At 35.5% G+C, this 27,471-nt stretch overlaps 1 protein-coding gene across 1 annotated transcript in view; it reads left to right on the top strand.

Moving 5' to 3' along the window:
• CDH13 (cadherin 13) overlaps nt 1-27,471 on the top strand; it is a 583,915-nt gene that overhangs the window by 376,375 nt on the left and 180,069 nt on the right. The window contains exon 9 of the mRNA XM_035902601.1: nt 7,177-7,321. Within this exon, the coding sequence (XP_035758494.1) occupies nt 7,177-7,321 (145 nt within the window). The remainder of the gene's footprint in view (nt 1-7,176; nt 7,322-27,471) is intronic.

Genomic DNA, 27,471 nt, shown 5'->3' on the forward strand with positions numbered 1-27,471 from the left:
TGGTATGGAATAGCCCTTTGGTCAGTTTGGGTTAGCTGTGCTAGCTGTGCTGTACTTGTTATGCACCTGGCCGAGCAGGAGAAGCTCAAAAAGTCCTTGAGTAGTCTGAGCACTACTTGGCAACAGCTGAAAACATCAGTGTGTTATCAACATTCTTCTGGTACTAAATCCAAAACACAGCACTATGCTAGCTACTATGAAGAAAATTAACTCTATCCCAGCCAAAACCAGGACATCCAGGAAATTTAAGGAAGTTAAATATTTATTCCTTGGTACTTACTCGGAAGGACTTGCTATGTTACACTTCACAAAACGGATATTATGACATTGACATTGACCTTTCAGTCTACTGACGTGACTAATGACTAAAATATTGAGAACACTACCTTTAAAGCTAGTGAGAAAAGAACAACTTTATTTATAATGTAATATTTATTCCTTGGTACTTACTCGGAAGGACTTGCTATGTTACACTTCACAAAACGGATATTATGACATTGACATTGACCTTTCAGTCTACTGACGTGACTAATGACTAAAATATTGAGAACACTACCTTTAAAGCTAGTGAGAAAAGAACATCTTTGTTTATAATGTTAAATTCCTCTTCATTTTCACAAAAATTCTATTAATGTGTCTACAACACCTTGCATTGGATATGATCAAAGATGATGAATAGACTTAACTAATGAAGAATTCATCCTTTGTCGGTTTTTTTTTTGAGATTTATTTATGTCTTTCACCTGATTCAGAGGTGCAGAACAGTTATACTTTGACAGGTCGTTGCAAAATATATGGTGCTATCTAGGAGACTACTACTTAAAGGTAGCTCGGGGAATGTCCTACCGATAGGAGCCTTATTTTTTTTAATTTAGCTTTCCTGCCTTTCTTTGGATTTCAGTCGTTCAGACTTGCAATGTCTGAACAATTTAATAACAATTCCAACACAGAAATCACCTGATACTGTAAAACCTAATGCTTAATTTGGAGAATGCACTAAAGAGAGCAGTATTTGTCATACATTGTATATGCAGAAAGACCCCTACACTTGTTTTGAAAGAAAATGCTTTTTTTATATATTGGTTTTGATCTTTAATCTTCTTTTGTTAACTGCTAAAAAAAGGTAAAAAGAATGAAATTATTTGAATGATTTGTTTGGAATATTTTCCCACTGCTAATTCCTACAGTATGGCTTTCTTCAATTTGTAGATCATACACAGTTTCAGTAAATATATTGCCCAACTTACCATGGTTTACAGGGAAAAGTTTAAGCATTCACAGAAGGTTCAGTTGCTGTTTTAACTAGTTTTCTCAGTGAAGGTCTTTAAAGGTTTTATAGAGATTAATGTTTTGAAATTAAATCTGTATTTTCTGTGATAGGAACTTCAGTGGGTTTGTGCAATAGGGCAGGCATATATATATATATATATTTATGCTAGGACTAGCCATTTGTACTGTAGTAATAGTACGAAACTTTCTAGTTATTTTAACCAATTACATGTTGGTTATTTTAACTAGAAGTATTGCCTAAAATATTGCCTTGTTTTACACAAGGCCAGAGCTAGACTGGATCACTGTGTGCTTTTCTATGAATTACATCATTTTTCAAATTATCTCTTTCTGAAGAAAGACATGAGACAACTAGCATTTGAAGGTTGATTAAAAAATAAGATTACATTTTGCAAATGTCCAAGAAAAGAAACAGGATAGAGTTTAGGAACGCTTGAAGTCACAACTTCTTTGTGATAAACTGATGATTACAGAGATCTCGTAGGAATTCAAAACAATCTTTGAATTTCTGGATCTAAAGGCATTTCGGATATCACATAGATCCTTGTTAGGTAGAAGAATGAATTAGAAGACCTATAGCAGTTGTATAGTATGTGAAATTTTTTACAGCTTAGGGTAAAAGAAAATCTGCATTCCAGAAATTCTCTAATGCTCTATATTTTCTTCCAATAGTGTTTTTCCAACAAAACAATTTAAAGATAAAACATGTCTAAGACAGACACCTATCAAAATAAAAGCCAAGGCACTGCTTCTTCACCTCTAGTCTTCATGACTATGAAATACTCAGAAGAATACAATGATACCTGTAATCACCAAGGTAGTGCTTCAGGCTTTCAAAAGTCCATGCACTGAACATTAATTGAAAGGAGATGTTCAGAGTCTTCATACCACAATGATCCTTTCAGGCTGGAACTGCTTATATGTCACTTGTGAAGGTACTGCGAAATGGCATGTTAATAAAAGGTTACGTGACTATTGCTAGATAAGAAACCAATAAAATTAGAGGAATAAATTGTATGGTTTTTTAAGGATTCAAAATCTATTTTTTTAAGTAGAGGCATGAGCAAGATAAAGCCTATGTAAGATGTGCCTAGGAGTATTTAGAGTAGCTAATTAATCCCTTCCCATCTAGGCTCTAACTCTGAATGTGAAGCTAAATTCTCCCATTGCAGGTAATGGTGCCATTTTTTGCCATCCTCTGTTCAACCTTGCTGAGGTAATCGATACCCTGTCATCAAGTAGTTTGAGATAAAATTATCCATACCTATTAGAAGCAGTGTATTTTGGTTTTATATCCTCTCCCTCCAGCTATTCTTGTGCCATATAAATAATAGCTAATATTTTATTCATATTCTTAATAGCAGGAAAATTTAATTGTAATTAATTTCAGTGTGTCTGAATTATTGTCTTCTCTGAGTTGTTTTAGGTAATTGCATCAAAGTTTTAGTAAAACTTTTCACTATAAAGAGAATTTATTTACTACTTTTTATGACCTGGAGATGTCCAAATGCTTTTTTTTCTTACCAGGAAATTACCTACATGAAAGATCCATAAGTCTGTTGCCTTTCTTTACTGTCAATCCACAGTTTAGGAACTGATGATAAGTAAATCTATCAAGTATTCTCAATAATATTTCTAATCAAGCCAGGAATAAATAAAGCCAGCAGTGGTCTGTACCTATAGATACCTCAAAGTAACTGAGATTGGGGCAGGTAGTGGTATAGCAGTCATTTGTAATGATGCAGTGGTCCCTTCAGATTTCTAAGTGTACCCCAATTCCAGGATAATGCACCTTTCCTTGGTCACATTTTAATCATCTTCTTTTCCTGCTCTGGTGGGTTGACCCTGGGTGGGGGGGTCAGAGCAATGGGATGAAAAGCTCACAGTTTGAGATGCAGCATTTTGCCATTTCTTACACGCGCTTTCCTGGAGGCACGACTGGTGTTGCTGAGGGCTCAGCTGTGCCCTGCGGTGGGGCCATGGCAGAACCGGCCATGTCCATCATGGGGCAGCCCTGACCTCATCTCACGAGGCCACCACTGCCAAACGCTGGGTACAGACACCCAATGTATCTGTGAGCTCCTGACCACAGGGACCTTGTGCTTCTGGAAAGCTGCTGGTTTCACACACAGAAATGACTGATTTATTTATATTTTTTTTTTTTTTTCTGGGTAAAGCTGTGTATGGTGAGCATGTAGAAAAACTGTCTGTTGAAACAACTGGAAGAATTCTGTGAGAAACATTCTTATCAGCAACGAATTGGAAATTAAAAATTGAAGGCAGTTAATGACTAAAGAACCTGTACTGGACTTTGAAGATAATTGAGTACTAAAAGATATTGCAGGTTTACTTATGAAAAACTTTAAATTTATGATGTAATTTTGTGTGGACCATTGGCTGGCTGGCTGCAAAGTAAAAATAGACATCTATATGCAGAGAAGGAAGGTGGCTATTCAGAATTGTTTCACCAAAAGCAATAAATGAATGGAAACAACCGTTCTGTGAAGAGAAACCTTTGAAATTACTTTAAGTAATGGTAAGAATGAGACTGGTTATCTTTTCCTGTAAATGTTGTTGCTGATTGCAGACTGAAAAAGAATCTAGACTCTATAAAATAAAGCAGAGTGCTTAAAACAGGTTTGCACAGCTTTGAATAAGCTTACTAAACTTCTGGTAAAATCATTATATTTGGGGTGATGAGAAAGATCCTCACTTCAGATATGGTGAGGGAAATTGGATGGGAAGTCGGGAAGTCCCTTAAGAGAGAGTATTGAATAAGAGTTTGTCTAGACAAACAGGCTAAAATCTATTACTGCCTGCAGTTTTCAGTTTTACATTGCTTTTCCCTGCTTTATTGCTGTGCTTAATTGCATCAGTGTTTCTCAGGTATGTTAGAAGCAATGGCCAAAGTCTACTTTGTACCCTATCATGGAGAATTGTGTTGTGAGGTTCTTATAAACCCTTGATTATCCTTTGTGGTTTGCATCTATACTTTTGTCAAAAAGGAAATTGGGATTTAGCCTCAAGTGTTACTGAAAATATGGTTGGTTAGATTATGAAGAACATAATTTCATCATTATGAACATAATGCCATAACTTTTAAGTTGGAACATTGAAAGCATAGGCAATCTTATCAGGTTTTCACATAATAAATAGCTACAGAGCTCTGCAGGTTGGGTTTTTTTGTCAGTTTGCCCAACTCTGTCTTTATGCTTACCCCTTTTCCTTAGAGTTATATTGTTATGATCAGGTAGGAATATTCGGTTACAGTCTCTTGCTATCAAAAGAATGAATGCAGTATCTTTCATACATCAGTCGAGTTTTACATTAAAACTAGATAGGTTTTTCTGCCTTCTTTTGTATTGAAAGATGGAAATACCACCCTTCTGATAGGCACAATCTAATTTTCCACCTGGTTTTACTTACAGCCTGTTCAAAGTAATTTGGTTTTTTTGTGCCAATATTGTCTTTTGCTTGAATGTTTCTTTCTTTTGCATGTGTTGGGATTTTTAAGTAACAATATATGTTTGTTGCTGTTTTGTTGCTGCTTTGTTTTTTTGTTTTGTTTTGTGTGCAGTGGGGCTTCATGGATATTTTTGTGGGGTTTTTTGGTTGGGCAAGATAAGATATAAGGCAGCTTCTTTCTAAAACTAGTCATGTACAGAGAGAGATGGGCATAATTTGGGTGCTGCAGGTTTTTGTTTTGAAAACATCGTAGGAAGAGTGGCTTTAAAAGGAGCTGGTGAGTTAACCTATAACACTTAGGACAAGCCTGGAAATTATGGTACAAAGACTAATAAAATCCTCTGTCATCTTAATAAAATGAGACAGAAATCATGTAACTGTTCCTACAGACCTGTCATGCCAACTTTTTTGGCCAGTTGGTCTCAGATGCAATGGACTTGGCAATGATAAAGTAAATCTATTTCAGTCATTAATAAGAATCTCCTATTCTCTTCCTTAATTTGTGTGAGTCTGGGGAAAAAAAAAAAACCAACCTAGTGTTAGATCAGCCTTTGCTTTAGATGACTTACAATTTTGATAAAGCAGCTGAAGTAGTTTTTTAAATTTAACAAAGCCTTTGTTCTTTCCAGTGAGCAGTATAGTCACTTAATATTGAGAGATAGATTAAGAGCAAATTATCTTGAATTTGAAAATGAATTTGCTGGAATTTCACAGAGAAATATTGCTATTCTTCCATTTCCCAAAGCAATTAACATAGTTCTGATGAGTCAACATGTACTGAGATAAATCTTTTTGTCAGCAGTTTCCAACTGTATCTAAACCTGTATCTAGCTTTAATGTAGTTCAGTAGTAAGAATGTATTTTCCTTCCTAGTCCTCATCACATCATATGCAATCCTGAGATTATCACATTGGCTTTAGAGAACAGAGTTAAACAAGCCCTGGAAATTGAAGAGGTGCATGCTCCCATAAAGCCTCAGCTGTGCCAATGCCATATGAATCAGTTGTCTTCACGTCAGAGTATTTGTTTGCTTTTAGCCTCTTAAGCTATATATCTAGTAAAAAACAAGGCTTGGGAAAGGCTTGCAGGACCAGTTGCTAGAGAAGTGAGGATAAGTAGTGAGTAGATGTCAAAATGGGCTGTGACACTATTTACAAATATTGTATGTGAGTATAGTTTACCCATACCAAACACTCCTACTCACACACAGCACACTGAACTATAAAAGTGGAATGTATTTATAAGCATAACAAAATACAGAGAAATGTGATAATAAGCCATCCATTTTAATAAGGAATTAGAATTCTGACCTAATTCTTTCCCAGTAGGATTTATCACTAGCTTATAAATAACTTACAGGTATAAGACATGGCAATGAAGAATAAATTAACAGAATAAACAAAATGCTCAGAGATTTCCAGCCCCTGCTGCTACCGCTTTCTTGGGGAAAGACTGGAAGAGAGTGATATTAACGTCTGTGCTCAGGTTCATTTTCTGGCTGGCTTAACTCCATTAAAGAGTTGAGTCCAGGGATGGGTAGGGTAGGTGAAAATGATAGCTGTGTCTCTGATATGTTTATTGCTGTGTTTTACTGATGTCTTGGCGAGGAGGGAGAACTGCAGTTACAGCATGCAGTTGCAATCTAAATTGACCTTTTCTATTATCGAAGAAGTTTGCCCTAGTGACTGATTAAGCTTTGGTAACTCATTTTGACTTTCCATTGCAAGAGGATTGGATGGTTGAGATATACAATATGATCTTTCTTTCCGGTTTTTGGAAGTAAAGGAAGTCCAAACAAATCTTCAGCCGCATATGTCGGCTTTATGTTCAACAGGTGCTTTCATACATTGGGATGTGAGTGTGCATGTGTATGTATACCCGCTTATATAAGATTGCATATGTTGTTCTATCCTTCCATACCTTATTAGAAAAAGTGAAGAACCGTCAAAATTACCAAACATAATACTTCATGCCATCATCATTGAGAAAATGTATTTAATGTCTAATGTGTTCCTACCTTTTTTTTTTTTAAAGGCTTTTAACTGAGCATTAGGACATGTCAGATATACTGTGATAGTTCTATATGTGTCTGCTCTAAATGTGCTTGAAAAAATAAACAAATTCTAATAAAATCGTCTCATGATTATTTATAGGATATCTGTCTTATACTCATCATTTCATTCCTCAGGGAATATGGCATTTTCAGGCTGCCAAAGGGCCTCTTGACTTGCATGTACATCTGTCTGTCTCTTTTGCTTAGATTGCAAATCTGCCCTGAGCCTAGCCCAAAAGAATGGGCTGCAAGTGGTATCCTTGGCAGGGTCTGGTTACAACAGTGCTGTTCTGAGCTTTTTTCCCTTTAGTCTTTGATCACTGTGATAGTGAACTAATGAATTTACTCCTCTCTTTTTGTTCATACAGCTTCAAGTTGAAGTCACAGATATGACTGGGAACACCATTGATGGTCCAGTCCGCCTAGATATTGCTGTTATTGATCAAAATGATAACAGGCCAATGTTCAAAGAAGGACCCTATGTTGGTCATGTCATGGAGGGATCCCCTACAGGTAAGTCCATGCCAATTGTATCTCTATAAATAATGCCTGAACAAATTCTCTGTTGATAAATACATTATCATCATATTGTACAACTTGTCTTGCTGATTTTGTGGCTCACTGAATCCTTCTCCCACGTAAAGATGTGGGATCAACAGGTAATAATTTTTGAAAAACGTCCAAGTCTCTGCAGTAAAAAAGAAAAAAAAATTTAAAGTAACATAGTTTGAAATGAAAGCTTCAATTTAGGCTTACACTTTTTTTATTCATATCTGGAATCAGCGAAGACAACACCTAGGATATGATTATGATTCAGACCAAATTACAATTTCTGTTCAGAGTGGGAATTACACCTTTTTCTCTGTAAGGTTAGCTGCTGAAAGGGTCATTTTTATTTGTTTATATAACATGAAACTAGGTAAATAATAGGAATAAATGGAAAGCGTGTTATGAATATGCTAATATTGTAGGGCAGATTGAAATACTGAATGGTGTTACTTGTGTAAATGCAGATGTGACAGTAGCAACAAAATAAAAACACACTTTGAGACTTAAAGTTAGTAATGAAAATGTTCTGATTAAATTCACTGTTGATTTTATCTGATGATGAAATTCTATAAGAATAAAATGTTGTTCCAAATTTCAATTTGAGTACAAGCAACCATCCCAGCTAAACTCTTCCTGCAGATGAAGGCTGAATTAGTTTTTTTCAACTGTTGTCCTCAGCTGTTGTGCAATTTTTCTGTGAGTTATTAAACAGCTGTTGCATTCCACTTGAGAGGTATCACCACTGCATTTGTAAGCAGTAATTGTATGATCAGATTATGTTAACCTGCATCTTGGTGAAAGAAATTTAAACCAGAAGAATCCCCCATTAAAATCAATGGAGTGATAGCAATTTAATTGAGATCAGAGCTGTGGGTTATATATTGGTATGTCTTTCTGTATGTCATTGAACACAGGGCCTTACTCTCTTTATACAGTTGAAGTTGTGAGTATAGACACAAGGTTTTGGCTGTATAGGCATATTGAAATATTTTTAAATGAATATAGAATCAAATATATTATTTTTTTATCAATATTTAATATTCATTGAAGCTTAATGTGGTGACATGTGCTTTGTTTACGCTGAACAAGGATAGGCATTACCTTTCACTTCCTCGTATTACATATTGATGGGACTAGAAGTTAGTCTTTGTCCTTATTTTATTATTTATGTAGTTTCTAGAAATCATGTGACCTTTTTAGGGAGTTTTACATTTTCATATATAGTTGCCATTGTTTGAAAAACTGTAGGTATGAAATGCATTAATGAATGTTCATTTACCTTACTTGTGACAAGCATGTAATGAACCAATTGACGATCTTTTCATTCAAACAAGAAATGTGTTTCATATTTGTGAGTATGGCTGGCAAGTGGAACACTCTTTATTGTTGTAGGTCTCTAGTATGGTCTTAATTTATTTCAGATATTGATCGTTTATTCAGAATTCAAAATTAATTTCCTTAGACTGTCCCACTTCCTGTTCACCCTGTGTTGTAACAAGTTTCATAATTAACTGCGAGTACATTGCTAACAAATGTCAGAGATTCCTTTGCACAGTAAATAATATGTAGTAGAGTGTGACTATCTAATTGGATCAAGGGAACAACTTTATTACATTTTCATTTAAACTACAGCATCTTCTTGTCATGCCCATTTAGATACACATTCCTAGACAACTGAGTAGGATGGTGTAGTTTTAGTAGATTCACAGCCCCTAAATCCAGTATTTCAGTAAAAGAAAGTGGTGCCAAACAGCTCACACTCTGCAGTGCTTAAGCTTTAATCCTGCTGGTAGTATGTGAGCTCTGTATATTAGCTGCAAGTTCCTGCAAGTCTTTCAGTGGTCTCGTCTCTCTCCATCACAGCTGAAGTTTGCACCTCTTCCAAAATGAGTTTTCATGTTTAGCTTTGACTTTTAATTCCAGGCTATGGGACAATATTTAATTGTGATCTGCTATATGTTTTTTCTTTACTCAAACTCTATACCAAGGATTTATTTTTTTTTTTAACTGGTAGTTCCCTATTTTTACTCATCTATAAACTATCCTTGCTTTTCCTGTTTTTCACTCTTTACATTGAAATTTATGCTTCTGATTCAGTAGAAGTATTTCTCAGTCCAACTACCAGCGATTTTTTCTGTAACAGTTTTCATCCATTTTCCCTTGCTGCACCTCAGTATTTATCCATGTAGCATTTGGCACATTGATTGGCTTACCTGTTAGTCAAAGTTTGAATAATTTTTCTCAACTTCATCTTTTTCTTATCCTCTCCCACTTTCCCCCAGGTATTCATCCCATTAAACTTCATAACCTCATTTTCCTGGTGTCAAGAACACCAATACTTGCAAAATTATTTTGTGCAAAAGTGAACCTCTAGAATCAGTGTTAGCTAGAATCTGTGATAGTTTTCTATGCAGATGGCATCCAGTCAACCAAGATTTCATGTTGTTTACATCTGTTTTCCATAGTTCTTCAAATTTCATGGCATGTATCTTAAAATTATTCATCAGGTTCTGCTGTCTTGCTGCTCCCAATCAATAGTTGCACTGCACAGCTTGATAGAAATCTTGATGCGCGTGTGTTTGCATGTATGATTCCTGATTCCTTCTTATTGTATTAAAATTATATTGTTGTATTTCTTTTTTGAAGTTTCAAAAGAAAGGCTTTGCATTATATGCAGAACCTTATTTCCTATCACAGTCACTTTCATCCTCATTCAAGCTCTGAATCAAACCCATTTACTGAAACAATCTTATGCTGAAAAATAAATAGTGCTCATATAGGTGTGTTGGATCTGACTTCACGATCACTGGGTCAAAGTGTAAACGTCCATGGATTCCAGTAATTCAGTGATGAGAGATGTATAATTACACAGAAAACAATATAGATAATATTGGACTGTGAAACCTGCCTGAAGGATTTTGAGGCTTGTTAAGGGATACAGATGATACTATTATCTTGCTTTAAGTTATTCATTGCTGGGTTCCTGTGCGTTTTCCTGTGTGGCCATAATTTTAGCACTCTCAAAACCAATGGAATTTTCTAGTGGCTTTCCACTTCATTATTGACTCTAAAATTGCACTTCCACATTGCCCATTATTCATCGGAAATATCAGAGATTTACTAATAAATAAATCTTGCAGAGAGATAGCATCAGAAATTTAAATATATAAATCTTTATAGTGAATGCTTATATTGGACTACCTTGATGTTGTAGTAAGACACATGCTCCAGCTTTTTATTGTTTTCCAAATTAACTTTTTTCTTAATGTTTTGAAGGTTTAGTTCCTTAGGCAAGGAAAAAGACATAACTTAGAAGATTACAGTGAAATGTTGTACCAAGCCCCTATTAAGAACCCTCCTTTCTCTGGCTTTGGAGATAGTTACATGTAGGAGGAAACAAAAGAAAACTTGGAGATAGGGTGTAATTTTTGTATTTTGATCTGTCTGTGGATAATTAAAGACTCTTCTGTGCACAGTCCCGGTAAGGATGGGTTTGCTGGTGTTTTAATATATTTTCTGTGCTATTAAGGATATTGACCTTTTTTTGTGTATGATTTTTGAACTCACACTAAACACCACTGCTTATTTGGACATCTACAATTTGTGTGTCATTACTTTACTGGAGAGGCAAATACCTTAGCATAATTACTGAGAACATAAACTTGTATGTGCATTACATGAACAAATATTCAGCTGAATTTCAAGCTAGGGCTTGCCACAGCTTATAATTAATGATGAAAATATGTGAATGGTAGGTGATATAGTAATGTGTTTCTTTCCTGATATATCTTTCATGGAGAGATTTTATGATACAATTAGTTACAGTTAATTAGCTGTTTTCATGGAAAATTGTCATATTCCTGGAAATAACCTAGAGTCAAATTCTAGTAAAAGTACACTCAAATGTATGCTTAAAGTGACCATAGACATTTTCAGATTTCAATTAGGAAGTCTTTTCCTGGACAAACTGCAAACTTGGAGGCTGTTTATTAAAAAAAAAAAAAAAGGCAGTAGAGAAATAGTTTGCATTTTTTAATTTATGAAGACTCTAATCTCTGTATGAGACTGAAGTCAGCATTCATGTACCAGGAAAATGAGTTAAGACTGATTCGGTGACACCTATGGCAATTTTTCTACTGACTGTGATGGGGTTTGTGCTAACTGTACTGCTGATTTCTCACGTTTTTGTTTTCTAAGTTATGATCCAATTTATTTCCTATAGATCTCTGGTCTATCCAGCTGCCAACTCTAGGGTTTAGGATCTGTATCCCGGTGCAGACTTACCTCAGTACATTGATGAGAGAGACTGTAATCTTATGGATTACATAGGCAGGCAGAAACATTTCGATGTCTCACTCTTTAGAGGTTGGAAAGTGAAGCTGGTTAAATTAACTTGGCAGCCATCTCATTTCACTTGCTGGAGGCATTTAGCAGAAATTATTTTAAACACATTTGACATTATGTGACTTGTAACAATATGCTGCGAGCCCAGTAGGGTAAAATCTTAACTGCAGCAGTTGGGAGAATTGCTCAAGAATTGCATGTAAAAAAAGCAGCTTGTTTTCCATCATGCACAATAGCCTGAATACACTGCATTCTGGCCAAGGAGCCCCAAACCAGGACTGATAGATGTCTATAAATAATTTCTAGAAATAAAGGGACATTTGAAAACATTTAGAGAGGAAACAGAAGGAATTAAGAAGAGTAGCCTAGAGGGTTGTTCAGTATCATAAAATAATAATTTGTAAAAATGGATAAAGCATGAGGAAGGCCTGAAGCGCTAAGTATTATTGATAGCTGTGCATTGTATAATAGTGCATGGCAGTGATTCAGACAAATGAATCCTGTTTCTAAAGATGGTGGCTTCTTACCAAGAACATCCTGCCAGGACATGGGGCGGGGTTTGTACATAAGGAGGTTAGTACACAAATGAATATAAATGAGACAGGAATTGGTAGATGAGAACCAAAAAATACCAGGAAAGGGAAACTATGGGCATGCTGGCCTAGCAAAGTGGCAAGGATATCTAAGGCATCTTTGTCATCTTTGATACATTTCAAATATTGCGGTAGTATTTTGTAGGCTGTGGGGTTTTTTTGTTCCTTGTAATCCCTGCTGGTCTATGGAATAAGAAGGTTACCAAAGCTGTACAATGAATAAAATTGCATTAAATTTGGTGAACTCTCCAGGCTTACTTCTTCCTTTTGACCTATAAATCCAGTAACAAGGAGGAAGCTGCAACGGTGTTTTTAAGATACTTCTTTTAATCAAAAGATTAAAATTAAAAATAAAATAATAATTAAAAAATAATTTTCACAAAGAGCCATTAGAAGAGAATAGTAAAGGGTATCATTTCTTTTTATCCAGGTAAAAGTAGCATCTGAAATTTCCTGTGGGGTTCTGATTCTGCCTGCATGGGTGTTAAGATGATACTTCTCTTTCAGTCTTTTTGGTCATAAATGTTATTAAGTTCTGTGTATACATACAGTTGTTTTGGTTTGTTTTTAATACATTGCACATATTTTAAAAATAAGAATACACTTCCTGGAAGATTAAATTGGAGGGGTAGTTCGGGATATCAAATTCTAAATAGCATGAAAACCAAAATGGTGTCAGCATCAACACCCCTTTAGAGCGAGCAGTAAGTATCCGTTGATGGTCTAGGTCTGAAGTAGGATGTGGGTTTACATATGTTTATTCTGCTCATGATTCTTACTGTGCTGAATTTTACTCAAATTATGATGTGGAGATTTACAAAGTTTTTGAGAGTTCCACACAGAAAATCTGCAATTTGTTTAGAGGAATGCAACCATTGTGTAAAACTATTTCACCAAGAAAAATGCTTCCTAAGCAAAGTAGTCTGGGGCAAATGCTTGAAAAACAGTTTGAGTGTAGATAGAGTTTATGACCATAATGAGAATAAAATATGGAATGTTTGAATAAGAATTGCAGAAAAATGTAATCGAAGCAAAGAGGTACATTTTGACGGGTCTCAAAGCATACTTTTAAGTAAAGACACATGCTTGAAATACTGCTGACACTAATGATGGTCTTAAAACAATGAAAAAAATGGCTTCAAGACAGTAGCAGAAATGGGGGTTTGCTTACGATGTATAAGGAGAACCAAATACTTATAAATGCTTTTTGACATTTTTTTGTAATGAGAGTTATGATGAACTCTTTGGGATATTCAGCTTAAAAAAAATTAATATTACCACTGGATTTACCAAAGAAAATAAGAAACAAAGATTTAATTTTCATATTGGAAAACATGGAAACTTGCATGTATGCATTATATAAATGCTTTGTATGATATGGGAATACTGATGCATTTTAATGCTAGAAAGTAAAATATTGCACTTTGTTGTGAATTTTAATTATAAGAGTCTTACCACATCATAAATTAAATCCTCAATAGCCTGCCTGCTAGACCCTGTCTTTGTCCCAATTGGGTGGGCATGATCTGCTAACCCTGAGGGATGTATTTCTCCCATCTTGTATTCATTATACTTGTATGATCCAAATTACTTTTTTTTTTTTTTTCCCAAGCTAAGCAAAGGAAGTTTTCATCCTGATTTTTTTTTTTTATTTGTTCTTTTTGTTTAAAAGCAAACAAACAAAAAATCAACTTGTAAAGATATGGTTTAGCTTTATATCCTGCATGTAAACCAGAGAGCTCTGACTAAAGAATCTGACTAAATTGAAGTGCTCATTACAACCTCCCTTATAGATGGTGCTTTAGCACTTTTTGAAGACCTATCAATTCATTTTCAGTTTCTGCCTGTTGGCTGCTGAAGGTATGTAATGAGTTGAGCTCATTATTTCACATTAAAATATTCACACTTTTTTTAAAAATCAGCAGTAGAAAACTTAGAAGTATATATAGACCTGAGCTGTAAAGCGGAAATGTCTCAGTAAATCCCCTTCAAAACTATCTCAAAATTAAATGTTTGAACCTGAGCTTTTTTGATTCAGAGCAATGTCTCTTGCAGCAATGCTTTGATTTTAGAGGAAGTTTAAAAATGTCAAATGTCACACATTTAATTATGAAACTTACTGCTATGGGCTGTTGTGGAAAACAAAAGTATAAATTGGTTCACGGAATTTGATAAATCCAGGGAGAAAAATTCCTAAATGTCTTGGTTATTCAGCGTAATAGTACTTAATGAGACTGTGGCCTAGGAAGCCTCTGAGTTAAAGGAAACAAAAGAATACAGAAAATTCTATCTTTGGAAATACAGGCCTTTTTTCACAGACCCTTTCCCTAGTCCTCCACTGCTGGAGATGGGATGTTAAACTTTGGGTATAACCCAACATAGCAATTTTCATGTTCTATATACGAATGTGTGTAGTTTTATGCACACTTTAACAATTATGGTGGCAAACTTTCAGCAATGTTTTCTTAGGATTAATCATCTACATTTCAGCAAAAATGTACTTGCTGCCTTGAAGTATTTTGTAACCTAGCCTGTAAATGTAATGGATGTCAACTAGGTAGAAACATCTGTGATGTCAATATTTTCATTTTCAAATGGAAGTCAAGCAGAAGCCAGTTGGTTAATTATGCACAGCTGCCTTGTATATCCCAGTAGACTTTGTCCTCAAATCTATGTGGGATAAAATACAGCTGTATATGAATATGGGTATTGTATGTATGTGTATATACATATTTTTATGTATACATTACATATATGTATGATACGTATATATTACAGAGACATTAACATATACAGACACACAAATACTTATCTGATCCTTTAGTAGGGCCTAGGGTTCCTCATAAGTTCTAGTTACTGTGTGTATACATGATGAAAATAAATTATATTTATATATTAATTATGTGTATTATGGCAAAGATGTACATCCGGTCTAATCTGCCTGTGTTTTTTGGAAGAAGTTGAGAGGAATAACTTATTAAAATATTATCCAGTAATTAACAGGTGCCCAGCCATGCACGTGTGGTTAAACCAGTACATTTAGAGCAAATTAAAATAATCTCATGTGTAGCAATTAGCGGTTCACTCAAACTGAGTATGTGATATGAGCATCTGGAAGCAGGAGTCTGCAGTTCACTCCAGGGTTCAATTATTCTTGGTTTTCAGCAGAAATAGGTTAGTCTCAGAAAAGGCTCCAGATCAGCTTGGGTGCACAGGTCAGAGTTACTGGCCTGTTTGTGAGGACTAGAAATGATAAGCCACCCTCTTCTTCAGCCCCAGACAGAAAATTCCCTTTGACTTTCTTCTTTTTACTGTAAGACTGATTTTCTTGCTCACTGTCCCTCCTGTTAAAATGAGCTTTCATCTACTTTCCTGTAGTTACACACAATGATATTCCAAAAATTAGTCTTATGGCTAGATCAGCTTTAATGCTTAATGTTAAAGGTTATAAAAGCATGATGGTCTCTACCTCAGATGTTTCATATAGTAAAGTATTTGCACTTCCACGCACAGAACAGTAAAAGCAATGATGGTTAGCTGTTTTAGCTCTTTTTACTTTATAGCCCAGGTTCATTAAATAAAAATAAGCATGTTTCTTAATTAAAGAACAAATGAATTTTAAAAAAAAATGCTGGAGTCCTTGCCAGTTACTGAAAAATGGTCTCAAGTGAGTTCATGTAATTCAGTATGTAATTCTTTGCAAAGCGAAATTTATGCATTAATAAATTTACCAGTAGCTTTTGCACCTAGGTTTTTGCACTTGCTTTATGCATCTACTTCTGTCCTCTCAGAAAAGAGAAGGATGGGCTTTAAAGGTTCCGAGCAGTTTAGACACCTGAGACAACCTTATCCATATGATCAATTAATTGAAAGATACTGTGGTACCAGGAAAATGTTATCTGAAAAAATGCATCACTCTGTGGCACACTGCAGAGGAGGAGGATGCTGAAGCCCTCTTGATAAGCTTTATTAGTGGTATAAAACCTCAGTTTGTGTTGGTATACTTCTAAATCACCATTTCTGGATATTGTCTTCTTCCCATCACCTATCTGCAGGCCAGCAGCCCTGCAGGCTATATGGCGAGTTGTGTTTTAAGTCAGTGGACTGTCAGCATCTACACCACTGTATTTCATTCAAGCCCTTTAAAGTGCATGAAAAGGGTGATAAATCCTCACAACTTGCAATCATGTGCCATAAATTTATTATATGATTTGGAGACTGATGGTAGTAGCTACAGTAGTTGAAGCCCTACATCCACTTCCTCGTCCTCGTGCTCAGCCAGACGTAAATCCTGGAGTTGTGTTACCTGATATTATAACAATGCGACATCATTTCCTTTGACAGTGATGCTATGGTGTGGCCACTACGCCAAGTGCTAAATGGAAAAAAGCCTATAAATTGTTAGTGCAGCAGGATTTTTTGGCTTAGTATGCAATGTCAGGATCAGTCAATAGAGAGATCCATGCTACCTTCATTGTGAAAGAGATAGGTAGCTGAATAAAACACTCGTCACTGCAGAATGGCAGGATTATTTCTTCCCTTGCAGGTTAATCCGATTATTTTTCCTAATATTATTTGAAAGATATTGTCAGAGAGATAGTGTCTTTAAAAAAAAAAAAAAAAAGACCAGAAAGAAAAGAGATGGCATTTTTAAACTGTGGGTTCATGTTTTTCTTTGTTTTTTCTCCCATTTCTCCCTTTATTTCATGCCCTCACAGTCTTTCTTTTCCCACCATTAAATATAGTGCTTGGGGTTTAAATTGCAGTCTGTAGTCCCATGAAGTCAAAGGATAGTTTTACATTTCCTTTGGAAGACTGAAAGTAATGTGATAGGAAAGGAAACCTTCGTGAGAATGACTGAACAGTAAAAAATAAATAGAAGAAATAGTGATAGGTAATCCATTTTTTTATGGTATGATAAGGCTTTTTTAACAGAAATATTCAAAATGGTCCACTTGGCTTTACATATGTTGAGCAAAACTTCTAGAAAATGTAACTCCTTGATTTCTTCATTCAGATTACATCTTTTAAGTACAGAAAATATCTACCTTTGCATGCAGCTATTCATTTGCACACATAGTTTCACTAAGAGCTAGCATATTTCTGTGTAGCAGCTTTCCATAGCTGTCCACCAAAAATAGATGGGAAATTACATTTATTTTCAGAAATCAAGTCCTGTCAGTGAGCACCACTGACATGCTTGAAATTAAGAAAGAATTTTTTTTTTTTTTTTTTAAAGGCACATATTTGTACCCCAAGAATATTCTGGTAAAGTTGAAAAGCTTATTACTGGGTTTCTTGCAGGAAAAAAAAAAAAAGTTGCTGTCAGACGGTATATAAGATATGCAAAGAACACATGACTGAGTTAGACTCACACATAAAAAAATGTGATAGACAGGTTGAAGGTAAAATCTCACAGTGGTTCAGATTTCTTACTTTCCATCCATCTTCTGCTGGTATATGTTGGAAACTCCTAGTAGAAATGTCTTTTAAATATGGATCTGAAAATATTAACAGATACATATTCAAGACAGTGATTTTTGGAATACAAATGTAGCTCATCAGTATTATGATTTAAGCATACAGCAGTAAAACTTGGTTATCATTATTGCAATTGTTATCAAAAGGATATCCTACAACTTTATGTGGTTCTATGTTAGAGTATTTTATAAAACTCTAAACATCGAAGAGGAAAACAAATAAATAAAAACAATAACAACAAAAAAAAACCCTATAAGTCAAGAACTTGAGTTTTAATTCCCTTTTTGTTACAGAAGCACTGTAATTTCTCCAGTGTTTAATACGTGGTGGCCACTGTGTTGGCCAAAACCAGAGGATTACTCTGAAGGTGTCTCATGACTGAACCCCATAATTATATTCACTTGAAGTAGCTGAGAACCAGTTGAATAGCAGGCCCACATTTTAATGCTGAATATGTTTAAAGTGGTTTACAAATGTTTTTCAGGAACACTTACTCTTAAAAAAAAAAAACTGGAAAAAATGTGCCAAAGAGAGTGTGATAGAATTTAGAAACCATTCACTTGTAGCAACTGCTGCTGCAAAGGGGATTCTATTGAAAGTCAAATGTATATATTAAAGGGATGACAAAATTAAACTTATTATACAGATGCCAGAAATAAAATATTTGAAGCCACTGTGCATATATATATATTTGTGTCCCTTTTCTAATTATGAATGACTGGGATAACAGACAATGAAGGTCTACTTGAAAAATATTTGAAGAGTTTGAAATTTGGCTCTGTCTTTCAATTACAGTAAAAGCAAAATTGTCCTTGAAGAAAATTGCATTGATGAATCTAATTCAACTTTAAAGTAATTTCAAAGCAATTGATAAGAAAAAGTCAAAGTGGAAGAGTTTTCTGTGGTTGACTTTTAACACTATGAATCCATTTTCTGATTTTCTCTATATAAAAAGTCTCACCTAATCTTTCAAAATGTTTCAGTAGTAACAGAAACACAACAGAACTACGTATTTTGGTAGCATAGTAACTCTTAATAAGTTTTCTTCACATTTTTCTGCAAAAATTATTTGTCTTGATTCTTATTACTTTTCTGTCTCTAAAACACTGTAAGTCAAGTCATAGTGTAAGTACGAGTTAGGGAATGGTTAATGTAGCCATCAAATGTATTCATTTACCTGACAATGCTGTGATGTAACTGTTCCTTCCTTGAATATTCTGGCTCTTGTTTCGGGTGACCTGCTGCCTTGCTTGTGTCTCAGTCTGACTCCAGAATTGTTGATTCCTTCCCTAATATGTATAAGTGTTTTTATTACCTGGAACCATGTATCCCATCATTGTAAATGAGGCAAAAAGACAATAGATGATATACACTGATGTGTAATTGTCACTACAATATTCCCTCACTTTTCAATTTTTCAACTAACTGGCCATGTCAGTACATCAAGGTTTAGCGCCTACTTTCCAAATAGCTTTCAGAAATAGGTATCAGCTCCCTTTTAGTTCATAACGCTAAGTCAACTTCTAAATTCTTTTCAGCAGTGATTATTGTAGCTAATAAGCATAAAAAAAATCATGGTTGATAATCTCACTTTTCTCATGTAACTAATGAAATACTTGAAATAGAGATGTTTCCCTATCATTAACTTTCATGGCTGTTTATCAAATAAAGCCTTTATTATTATCATCATCATCATCATCATCTTAATCTAGTATCAGTACAAAAACGGCCTGCCTTCTTTTATAGGCAAATAGTTGAGAACAGAAAATGGGGAGCCGGGATCTTATGCTTTCTGGCAGGAAGAAGAATATTCCTTTCATTTACTTGCAGTGCACATTCTCCATGTAGAAAATGGGAATGATGCCGTTTGGGGACAACATGATTTCTCACTGTTTGTGGCTGGGGAGATTCTAAGCATCTCAGTTCTTACAGCATTAGTATATGCACCCCGACTTTCATCAAACTGCAACATCGGGGTCTTGGGACTAGATTTTATGTTGTTCAAGTTTGAAAAAAAATTCTTTTAACTCTATTGTGTTAAAGTAGCTGCACTGCCTATTTGCCTCCCAGCAATGTAGACAAAAATGAATGGAAAAGATTTTTTGATGGTTTTCCAGTAGAAAGAAAAAACAAAAATTAAGGGATATTGCAGTTTTCGGATGGAAACTATATGACTTCGGGTTTTCAGTTTTGTACAACAAATCAACACTAAGAAGGCAGAAGAAATTTTGAATCAAAACTAAAAGTAGAAAATAATTTGGTTAAAATATTTGAAATTATTTTCCACCATCCTTACTACTTATACGTACAAAGTACTTGAAAAATGGATATTAATGTGTTTGTGGTAAGAATTATGTTGGTGAAGATAATGTATGTTTTCTTGGGCAGTTCTTTCCCAGCTCCAAATCTGCTCTTTAACAGTATGCTTATACAGCATGTACTATTCCAAAATTTAGTTGGTAAAATATGAACTTTAGAGTAGTAGAAATATTTAATAATTGTTTTAAGAAAAAGGAATGTTATAAAAAATGCAGTTTCTGAATAAAATAAGCTTCTGTAACAATATTTGCCATGCAAACTTTGACAGCGCATGTAGTGCCACAAAGAATCAAGATGGACATTATGGGGTGTAATTTATCTGTTCATTTCCTCTGGGGAACTCTAAGAGGAAAGCAGAATATGATGTTTACTTTAAAAGCAAAGAGCACATTCTACTTTTAATATATTTTCATTTTAATCACCAAAAGCATTGTTAGGAACCTTGGCAGGGAAATGTATTTTTAACATCATTTTGAAATTGAGACACACTCCTTAAGACAAAGCTACTTTAGTTAATGAAATAATTTGTGGTACACTGCAAGGTTTGTCCATGGGGTCATATGATTACTCCTTCAATGAATATACATTATGTATTTTCTTCCATCTGCTCAAGGGTGTAATTTTATTAAGTACGCAGGCAAACAGTATTTCTTGGCCTCGCTGATTTAGGTTTTAAAAGGGCAGATTATACTTGATCTTGCAGAGGGAGGTAAGAGACATGTTTTTCCCAGGTTGGGCAGGGGCAAAAAAAGAAAAAAATAACAAGCAAAAAACCACCACAAAACGACAAAAAAACCCCAACCCAGACCCCCTAACTCTGCAAATTCAGTTGGTCAAACCTTGTTTTACTTTTCTCAAATGAAGAGATGTTGATTTGTTGCTCCAAGCTGTAGTCTCATCTGCAGTGACACACAGCTCCTTTGGGCTTTGAAAACATTGCCAGTGTCTTAGTATGTTTTTACCATCTGAATTCCATGATGCTTGATTAAAAAATTCTGTGGAACAACCATTCTCTTTTACCATTGGCAATTATAAATGTGGTATCTTTCTTTAAAGCAGTTTCTAATTTGTAAAGAGGTAACTATTTAAAAGTTTTTCATCTGTCATTTCTTGCCATCAATCCTGTGTTCCTGTGGTGTGTCTGAGAAGTTTGGGAGACATCTGAAACACTTAAGTGAAAGGGAGTGTTAATGAAAGATCTCTTTGTGTTTTCCTGTTAAATCACAATTCCTTGTATCAGCTGAGATTGGCATATTGTGAAATCAATGGGTGTAGGAATGTCAGGCTTATTGCTAAAACTCCACATACTACAAATCCAAGTCTTTGGAGATAAAATTTGCAACCGTTATTATTTAGCATAGCAAAGATCGTTCTTGCTAAATCACCACACCTTTGATTCAGAATATGAAGATAATGTAGGTCTGGATCTGTTGATGGAACATACAGAAATTTCCGAAGGGCATCAGCATCTCAGCTGGATTCTGTCCAGGACTTTTCTTTCAAAATTTAATTCGCTACCTTAATTTTCTTTTATATTATGTTGCATGAACCATTAATTCATGTCATTGATCTTGTAGTTTGAATTCTTTTGCACCTGCAGCACCTTTGCTGGGAAGCTTCATAGCTAAGTACTGCTACCCAAAGCACTCTCAGTAAATTCTCTGATTCAGCACCTAGGTAGCATTTTTTACTCTTCAAAAAGTTCTCCTCTGGGGTAGAGCACCAATTATAAAAATGCAATCACAGCAGTTGCATGATATTAAAATAAAACTTATGCAGTAGCATATAATAGCAAATCAAACTATTAAACAATATAGAGTTCCTTTCTATATGCAAGACTAGGTTCTTACTCCCACAGGCTATATAAGTGCTACAGTCAGAATTGTAAATGTTTGCAGGATTGAGCTGGTTTTTGAGCAAGCCCTGGAATGCAGCCAGGGTGAATGTAAGACGAGGAAGCATCCCGCTGATCTGCTTCAATTGAACTTGCTTTGGATTCTTCCACTAAGAGACACCAGTTCTTTGTTTTAAGCCAGAAAAATGGTATCTAGGTACTTGGTATCCAGGATCTGCGCTATATACTCAGACAATGTATACTCAGATAATGCTAGTACCAGCAGCAACTAAATAAGTGGTTTAAGATTTTTGTCTCGCAAATTCTGCAATAATTATACGAGTAAGTTTGAGGGCTACTCAAACAAATCCTATTGGAGAGAAAGCTCATACCCTAAAACCACAATGAGAATTTCTGATAATTAAAGAGTGGCCAGACATGGAATGAGTAGTCATATAAACCAAAAAAAAATATAAATAACACTAAAAGAATGTAATTGTGTTAAGGAGGTATACTGAGATACTGAAATGTCTATGGTGTAGCTATGAATAAATGGATTTTGTACTGCCTATCATCACTGTTGTTTAGGAGCAACCTATACAGTGTTAGTAAAACAAATGTTAGTTTAGCAAGCGGAGTTTATGGTAGATTTAACAAAGATGCAATGGGTGGTACTGTTCTTGTTATGTCAACTTTTTGTGCAGATGGGATAAGCGGTCCCCAAATCTGGTTGGCCAGAACTTAGCATAGGAGCTCAGTTCCCAGCTGTAACAGAGAAGGGTCATGGCTGTGGAAAACAAAAGTGACAAAGGCACATCAGCATTTTTTAACACACAATGTAATGGATCATGAAATTGCATACGTTACTGTTTGGACACACTTGCAAGCATTGTTTTGCAAACTTCTTTGTTTTTAATTTAAACAGTTTTGCCTTCTGATTTTAGGCTGAACCCTATCATATTTTCTGTTAACAAAAACCTACAGTACTCAAAATAATTATGAGACAAAAAGATAGACATGCCTCTTGGGCTTGTTGTAATCTTGCTTATTTGGCAGTTTAATTTTGGGAGGTTACACTTTCAGCAGGCTTGGTATATTCTGCAGGCTTACTAAATAAGAACTAAAGAATTGAAAATTTGATCGTATTTTCTTAGCCAGGGAAAAAGTCAATAGTATAGCTTTTCTTTTCCAATTTCATATTTTGAAGGTTTGCCTTTGCTAGTTAAGATAATATAGTTTATCCATCCTTTGGGCTCTTATTTTCTCATTGCTACAGCTGTATCCAAGAAGGTTGAAATTACCAGCTTCAGGCTTCATTGCTATTGAATAAAGTTTTAACTCATTTCTCTTTTTTTAATCTTTTTTTTTTTTTTCTTTTTTCCTCAAAATGAAGAATCCTTTTGGAATCAAGCAAGCAAATCTTTTAGTTTTCCCCTCTTCCTGGTTTCTAGATTATAGTTTGTTTGTCAGTTCCTTTACAAATAGTTACTCGTAACTGGGAAGTGGAGGGGAAGGACATCAAAATTCAGAATGTTTTTCCCAATCACTATATAGATTAAAACAGCAGCTACAGTATTAACAACACACACTTCAGACCCATGTGAACAGATAAGCCCATGCTATGCCCAGAGGTATTTGGAGCTGCTGACTGTACTGCCTCTTGCCATGCTCTACAGTTTGGGAACCATTTGTCAAGGAACCTTTGCTCTGTGTGGTTTGCTGCTGAATAGAGATAATGCTTTCCTAAATGAAACTAAATCAAAACTTCTGATAAAGGCAAGAAGTTTTCTCAGACCTCGTTCAAGGAGAGATGCTGTACTGCCCAGGCTGCAAAAGGGAGTTTGTTCGTTCCCACCGTGGCTCTATATTACATATACTGTTGCATAAAAAGTGTTGTTATACTTTCTCATGACTGGTAGATCCTTGTATTACTTTGGCCTGTCCTGAAGGTTTTAAACCACGTGCAGAGGGAAAATATCTTCCTTAACCTATGTATTTTAGCATTTTCATAAGCATGTCTGTGAGGATGCATAGCGGTGAGGCTGCTTAAATACTACTGTGTTTCCTTGGGCTGCAGCAGCCAAAGAAGTGGAAATGTAAAAAAAAGCATTAATTAAAGAGAAACCAAATGAGGTAAAGGTTTCTTTGTTATTGTAGCTGATTTCAGTGCTTAAATTATCTTTTCTCTTGCAAATCTGGTATACCTTAGCTGTAGGCTAGTCCCTGACATGGTCCAGGAATTACAACCTGTTGAATGCTAAGTAGATGGTGTGGACCAATATTAATGAGGGTCTGCAGAGCAGTCTCCTTATTACTGCTAGCCAAAGGGAAAAAGAAGGGTATTTCACGGTTTGCTACTCTGCCTAGGGATACCAAATTTACATATGGCCTAAAACTGCTGATCAGAGCTAATCTCCATGATCATTATAGCTTGAAGAAAGGTTTAATATTCAGGATTTTCTGAAGTTTTTTCTAAACAAAAATAGGCTGAGTGAAAGTGGGCCATTGGCAAGCCAGGAGTGTGTGCTGCTGCCAAGAATTTTAATGGCTTGATGCTAAGAAGTGAGGACTTGTGCTCCAGTAAAACTTTTTGCAGTTTTGTTCACAGATATTTGCTGAGTTTATTTTGTTTTCTTAAGTCCACACTAAAGTACACTTTTTCCCCAGCCCTATCTGACAGGCTTTCAGAGTACAAGAGGCAGTGGAACATGGCTGCTTGGTAGAGTCTTGGCAGCGGGTGTAGCTGTTGTGATTGCCATTGGATGTCCTTAAAGCCTCCTCTCCTCGACAGTTTTCCTGGTGGGATATGTCAGTTTGCAGTTGAGACCGCATGGAAGGAAGGGGCACAAAGCTCTTTGGGGATGGGGAATCCTCATTTCTCCTCACTTTTGTTTTAAAGGTGTGCAAATTAATTACCAGCTTATTGTGTTTTATTCTTTATGATCCTGGATCAAAGACAACTGTAAGCTGAGGGTAATGTGCCAGCTGAGAGTTGTGCTTGCTTTCCAACTCTGCATGCTGTATCCCCAAAATTCTAATTCATGTCAAATTTCTGAGAAAAGCAGAACCAGCTGGTTTACTTCTAAGTGACTTCAGGGCAAATGGCAGGATTTGGTCTGCGGATCCATTTAGGATTCATCTATAGATCCATTTACAGATCCCTGCAGGCTTGGTACAACTTCTGCCATTTAGTTGGCACTTGCTCTTATCCAATGGCTAAAAACCTAACATTTTTCTCAAGCAGATGATTGCTTTATAGTGCAAAGGTGGAGATATTTTAAAGAAATGAGAGTCCTGGTCAAAAATTACAATGGAAAAATTTTGCCAGTTGAAAATTGCTGCTTAAGGGTAGAAGACTGGAAAAAAAAAAATCATGTTATTTTTGCTGATATCTTTTTCCTGGGGGCAATAAAAAGCAAAAACTGAAAAAAATAAACACTCCCCTCTACTGTCCACTCACCACAGCTATGGAGAGACTATTACTTAAGTGCTTATAATGACTGATAGCTGTGAGGAGGAGCTCATGGGGCCTCTTGTGGTTGCTATGTTTGTACCATTCCAAGCAGACTGTTTTGTGGCTTCTTTCTGATCTTTGTGTATTACTTTTTCTTCCCTTAGCTGTAGCAAATCTGGGAAGCCTTATCCCTACCAGAGCAGCATGTTTCCTCATCTCTCTGACCCTGCCTTGCTTCTGTCACAGTCCTTGTTGAGGAATAGTTGCAAAATGTTTCTGAGCTATGAGGGCACAGGCTTAAATGTGTGCAAGTCAGGAACTGAAACAATTTTGCCTTGCTGCTTTTGCATTGCATATGCTGTGTGTTTTGTTATGTGTTAAACTGCAAACCCCAGAAGATAGATTTTTTTAACTTTAGTTTTGTTTAATTTATTTCTTAAAGGGTACAAAGTTGTGCTTTTTTAAAAATGTGTAAGGAAGTTTTTCAAGTGAGCATCTTTGATATATTAAGTGGGTTTGAAAGTCTCAGCTTTGATGTGAATTGTAACCTTGTCAGTAATATGCATGACATGGTAAGAATTTTATTGCCCATAAGCTGCCAAGCAGTGCATATTTCTGTGTTTTGGTAGATGGCACTGTTTGAAATGCATTCTTACTCATGTATGCACTATGCGGTTCCTTTTGTTGCAAATCACCACTAAGAATGTGTCCTATGAAAGCTGGTCTGAGATACTGGTTCCTAATTTTTCTGAAGTATGCTGAGCACCTATAGCTATATGTTTTTACTTTTAAGCATATCACTTGAGCTCTTCAGACCAATCCAAGATACCACTGACATAGGATACAGAAGTTTCTACTCCTACTATTGACTTTTCGAGGTAATTTTCAAGAACATCGAAAACAGTTTGTTTGCTAATTAATTTTTTTGCATGGTTGGAAATGGCTGCCACAGTTGGCAACTGCAAGTTGCTATGGAGATATTTTCTGTAGGCTTTAAAAGGTGAATGATGGTGTTTAGATGTTACTCATCATGTACCTGGAGCATGTATATATATTCACAACTTAATTCATAAATTCCCACTGTGTGGTTCAGATTTAATATTTATTCTAGTTAAATAATTAATTAAATAATTATTCCAAATTGTAAAGATTCCTTTCAGAGTTGGACAAATAACTCTGCTTTATCTGTGTCAGTTTTTAAAATGATTGTGAAGCATGAAAGTTGCCTCTTTATGGGTCACACAAATTCATTTACTATTTGGGATGTTAACAGACACGGTTGACAAAAAGAGCATCAGCTGTGTGTAGGTTTAAGAGAAAGCAGTAGGGAAATTTGGCCCCGCTAGAGTTTGGAGTATACTTTCTGTTAATGAGAAAATATTGACTACTTTATATGTATATTACATAGCAAGGTATTGTATATTTGAGAGCAAGCGCTTGCTCGTGTAGACTGGAAAAGAACTTAGGGAAGAGTTTGTAAGTGAGGTCAAGCTGTGATGTGCCATATGGAAGGAATAATTCTAAAGGATGGTTTACTCCGCGTAGAGTCACAGAATAACGAAGGATGAAGGACCTCTGGACGTTGTCTGGTCCATCCCCTCTGTCAAAACAGGGACAACTTTGTAGTTAGATCATTGTAAAGACTGTCGTGAAAACTCCTTCAGGACATAGAAACAATTTAAACCAGATTTCCTGAATAGTTTCTAAAAGGCAGACTCATTTTAGATAGAATACAGCTTATTTAGATGGAATAAAGACCACACAAATGCCAGGAAGATCTTTACTATTGTTATTCAAATTCTGAACGAATGTTTGATTTGACCATATTCATGGTCCTTTGCTCATAGAAGTTAATGTTAACAGTTTTCTCCGTTAATAGAGTTGGGAGGCAGGTGCTTTTCATTGATGAAATCTGTCCTTCTGCCACAGGTCAGCAAAGAGCCTGTGCACTATTCAAACTCCTGGAGCAGTTTCTTTTTAAAAAGATTAAGTGAGTTTCTCTGGAGTTTCCACTTTGTGGTGAGATGAAGCAACCATAACCTCTCCTCCCTTATGTTTTAAGATGACTCTTATTCAGATGTTATTTATT

Source organism: Egretta garzetta, unplaced genomic scaffold (assembly GCF_000687185.1).
Source record: "Egretta garzetta isolate BGI_Z169 unplaced genomic scaffold, ASM68718v1 scaffold39, whole genome shotgun sequence".
Lineage (NCBI taxonomy): Eukaryota > Metazoa > Chordata > Aves > Pelecaniformes > Ardeidae > Egretta > Egretta garzetta.